At 49.6% G+C, this 4,527-nt stretch overlaps 1 protein-coding gene across 1 annotated transcript in view; it reads left to right on the top strand.

The window, feature by feature from the left end:
• The window catches only part of ETH_00001190 (uncharacterized protein), a gene marked incomplete at both ends in the record, with an annotated part of 3,851 nt that extends 799 nt beyond the window's left edge, over window positions 1–3,052 (top strand). The window contains 6 exons of the mRNA XM_013376442.1: window positions 7–378; window positions 768–851; window positions 1,254–1,395; window positions 1,635–1,728; window positions 2,362–2,488; window positions 2,882–3,052. Coding sequence (XP_013231896.1) covers window positions 7–378; window positions 768–851; window positions 1,254–1,395; window positions 1,635–1,728; window positions 2,362–2,488; window positions 2,882–3,052 — 990 coding nt within the window. The remainder of the gene's footprint in view (window positions 1–6; window positions 379–767; window positions 852–1,253; window positions 1,396–1,634; window positions 1,729–2,361; window positions 2,489–2,881) is intronic.
• Between the last annotated feature and the right edge of the window lie 1,475 nt (window positions 3,053–4,527).

A 4,527-nucleotide genomic window follows, 5' to 3' on the forward strand; every position in this document is an offset into this window, starting at 1 on the left:
CAGCAGCAGCAGCAGCAGCCGCCGCCGCCGCAGCAGCAGCAGCAGTACTACCAGCCCCCCCCGCCCCCCCAGTACCAGCCGCCGCCCCCGCAGCAGCAGGGGGCGCGGGCTGCAGCGCCGCCTCCGCAGCAGCAGCAGCAGCAGCAGCAGCAGGCGAAGCGGCAGCAGCCCAGCCAGGAGCGGCAGCAGCCGACGCGCGTGGAGCAGCAGCAGCCGGGCAGCGGCAACAAGAAGGAAAAGAAGCAAAAGGAAAAGAGACAAAAGCAAAAACAAACTGATGCTGCTGCTGCTGCTGCTGCTGCATACGCAGACCCTGTGGTGCAGCCCGTGGACGAAATGGCCCCAGAGTATCAGCCAAGGCGAGTCGAGGAGGGAGCCGTAAGCCAGCAGCAGCAGCAGCAGCAGCAGCAGCAGCAGCAGCAGCAGCAGCGGCAGCGGCAGCAGAAGTAGCAGCAGCAGCAATAGTAGTAGCAGTAGTGGTAATAATAATAATAATAGTAGTAGTAGAAGCAGCAGACGTAGTAGCAGCAGCAGAAACGGTAGAAGCAGAAGTAGCAGCAGCAGCAGCAGCAGCAGCAGAAGTAGCAGCAGCAGCAGCAGAGCCGCTGAGGAAGAGACAGGGGTGCTGCTGCTGTGGCTCAGATACTGGCGTTTTAGCTGCTGCTGCGCTGCAGCGCAGCAGCATCTCCTGCTTTGCTTTAGTTTTTATTTATTATTTGTTATTTATTTATTTATTCATTATTTGATATTTTTTATTTTGTTTTCAGATGGCTGAAGGAGCTGACAGCCAAACAGCCAGCCTGATGGAGGAGTGGGAGAAGCACATGCAAAATTTCATTCCAGAGATGCTCGTGAGTTTGCTGTTGCTGTTGCTGCTGCTGCTGTTGCTGCTGCTGGTGCTGCTGTTGCTGCTGCTGCTGTTGCTGCTGTTGCTGCTGCTGTTGTCATGTCTCGACTCCACGGGCCCTCCGCCCCTCGGCATTTTGTTCATCTTTTGCTTTTTGTTTATTTTTATTTGTTTCTATCTTTGCTTCCCCAAGCACCAGGCTGCAGCAGCAGCAGCAGCAGCAGCAGCAGCGCACAGCTGCAATCGCCCCAGAGCATGAAAGCTTTGCATTCCCGTGTCTGCTGCCGCTGCCGCCTCTGCCGCTGCTGCCTCTGCCGCTGCTGCCTCTGCCGCTGCTGCCTCTGCCGCTGCTTCCTCTGCCGCTGCTGCTGCTGCTGCGCTGCTGCTGCTGCTGCTGCTGCTGCAGGTGACCTTCTCCTTGAGCGCGCGCTCTGATGAGTACTTCTACGAAGCCGTCGAGTCCGCCGGAGTTTTTTTGAGGGGCGGATTTTTCGTCGGCGGAGACGAAGGCGACAGCGCCGTGGACTTCTCCATCACAGACCCAGACGGTGGGGCAGCAGCAGCAGCAGCAGCAGCAGCAGCAGCAGCAGCAGCGGCGGCGGCGGCGGCGAGGGCAGGGCGGCGCTGCCTGACGCAGTTGGGTCTGCGGCGGGGGGGCTTTTTGAGAGCCTTATTTGCAGATATTTTTTCTTTTTGGCTTCGTGTTCTTGTGGGCACTTGTTTTGTTTTCTAGCACTGCAGCAGCAGCAGCAGCAGCAGCAGCAGCAGGTGCGGGTGTGCGTTTCAGGGGACTTGATATACAAGAAGAGCCGCTCGGAAGGTTTGTTTTACTTCACGGCGAAAAAGAAAGGAACTTATTCTTTCATCTTGTCCAACCACAGGCAAGTTTTTGCTTTAATGTTGCTGCAGCAAGCAGCAGCAAAGCAGCAGCAAGCAGCAGCAGGCTGCAGCAAAACTGCAGCAGCAAAGCAGCAGCAGGAAGAGTGTGCAGTTGGCGGAAGCAGCAGCAAAAGCCGCTGCAGTGCAGCAAATGGCAGCAGAAGCAAATGCAAATAAAAGCCAATTAAATTAAATTGAATTAAAAGAATTAAATTAAAAGAATTAAATTAAAAGAATTTGAATTAAATTAACTTAAAATTCTTCTTTGAATTAAATTCAAATTAAGAAACGCCAAAAGGGCCTCTTGTGGTTTTGCTACAATTTGAATTTAAATCATTCAAATTTAAATTTATTCATTTTATTTCATTTATCTACTTATTGTATTATTTATTTTACTTTATTTATTTATTTATTTATTTATTTTGTTTATTTTATTATTTGAATTCAAATTTGTTTTTTGCGTTTATTTCGTTGGCGTTTTTGAATTGGCGGGCCAGTGGACCACTGGTCCATTCTCGTTTTTTTTGGTTTTTTCGAATAAAATGTTCGTTTTTTGTGATTTCAATTCAAATTAATTTATTTTTTATCCTTTTAATTCCTAATTATTCTTAATTTTCTTTTTTTCGCCACTTTAGGTGGATGGAGTCGAAGACTGTCACTTTTGCAATTGGCCGCGGCGCCGAAACGGCTCTGCTGCCGAAGCACTTGAACAACGCGGAGGAAATGGTGGCGCAGCTCGAGCGCCAGTTGAAGGACATTCAGGTATTTAAATTAATTAATTTCTTCTTTTTGGATTATTTTCCATTTATTCTGTCATTTTGTTTTCATTTTTGCGTTTGTTCCGTCGAAAAATCAAGAACGAGCGCAAAAATCCAGCGAAATGGCGTTCAAAACGTGCTGCTGCTGCTGCTGCTGCTGCTGCTTCTGCTGCTGTTACAGGTTGTTGCTTCTGCTGCTGCTGCTGCCTTGCCCTGCTGCTGCCTCTGCTGCTGCTGCTGGCTTGTACTGCTGTTGTCTCTCCCTGCCGCTTCTGCTGCTGCATTGCACTGCTGCTGCCTCTTATCACCGCTGCTGCCGCTGCCTCTCCCTGCCGCTGCTGCTGCTGCTTTGCACTGCCGCCGCCGCTCACCGCTGCTGCTGCTGCTGCTGCTGCAGGCGGAGTCTTCTTACCTGTGGATTCGGCAGCGGTCTTTGAACGAAACTGCGCAGAGCTTCCTGCAGCGGCTGTCTTGGTTGAATTGTGTTGAGTTTTTAATGCTGGTGGCAACAGCAGCATTTCACGCCCGCTACATCGTCGGGCTCGTCTCAGACAAACGCATCTTATAAACCAGCAGCAGCAGCAGCAGCAGCAGCAGCAGCAGCAGCAGCAGCAGGGGCGGCAGCAGTGTTTGCTCCGCTTCGCTGCAGCAGCTGAAGCGTTTGCTTAGCTTCGTTGGAGCAGCAGCAGCATTGCTCCGCTTTGCTGTTGGTGCTGCTGCTGCAGCAGCAGCGGTTGCTCGGCTTTGCTGATGCAGCAGCAGCAGCAGCGTTCCGTGCGTTTTGCTGCTGCTGCTGCTGCTGCAGCAAGGCGGCACGAAGGCAGCAGCCCCCGGCATGCCTGCAGCAGCACTGGGAAACATGAAATATAAAATAAAAATAAAAATAAAAATAAATAAAATATCTTAATTTATACCAAATAATAAGAATAAAAGTGCCTTTATTGATATTTAATTAATCAACAAAAGTGTCGTTTTAATGATTTCATTTAAATGAATTAATCTGCCGAAGACACAGCCACATATATAAAAAGGGATTTATGGAATAATCAATAAATTAATTAAAATAAATAAATAAATTAAATAAATTAAATAAATGAATTAAGTAAATAGATATAAATAAATAAATGACAGCAATATATATCGATGGTAAGAATGATAACAAATCAGCAGCAAATGAAAGGGAAAAGTAAAGAATAACAAACAAAAATAAATAAATTGACTTAATTAAATAAATAAAATAAATAAATAAATAATAAACATTTACAATTCCGGAAACACTTGTATGGAATGTGGGGATCCATTTGGGAAGAGACGAACCCGATTTAAATTGCTGCTGCAGCTGCAGCAGCAGCAACAGCGGCAGCAGCAGCAACAGCGGCGGCAGCTGTTGTTCTGTAATGCCTGAGAGAGTCTTGCCCTTCAGCAGCAGCTGATTGAGCAGCTGCTGCTGCTTCTTCTGCTGCAGCTGTTGCTGCAGCTGCTTCTGCTGCAACAGCTGCTTCTGTCCCTGCAGCTGCTTCTGCTGCTGCTGCTGCTGCAGCAGCTGTTGCTGCCTTCTGCTGCCGCTGCTGCTGGGCACCAGCTGCAGCAGCCAGCAGCCCCCAGTGGTCCACTGGTCAGTTTATTTGCGCCCTGAAGAAGGCCTGATGGTCATCTGGCGAAAGGGTCTTAGCCTCGAGCAGCAGCTGCTGCTGCTGCAGCTTCTGCTGCTGCAGCCACTCCCGCTGCAGCTTCTGCTACTGCAGCTCCTGTCGCTGCAGCTTCTGCCGCTGCAGCTTCTGCTGCTGCAGCTTCTACTGCTGCAGGTTCAGCAACAGCTGCGTCGAGGCTGCTGCGGCGGCCACAGCAACAGCTACGGCAGCTGCTGCTGCTGCAGCAGCAGCAGCAGCAAAAACATGCATTTTCTGCAGATAAGTTTGCAGTGAGTGCGTCTGTGGGCAGCAGCAGCCTTGAGCTGAACTTCAGTCATGTTGGGGTTTAGGGTTTTGCTGCTCTTCTTTTGCTAGAAAAGAAACTAGGCAGCACCGAGGGTTTAGGGTTTAG

The sequence above is a fragment of the Eimeria tenella genome, genomic scaffold (genome assembly GCF_000499545.2).
Source record: "Eimeria tenella Houghton genomic scaffold, Eth_scaff347, whole genome shotgun sequence".
NCBI lineage: Eukaryota > Apicomplexa > Conoidasida > Eucoccidiorida > Eimeriidae > Eimeria > Eimeria tenella.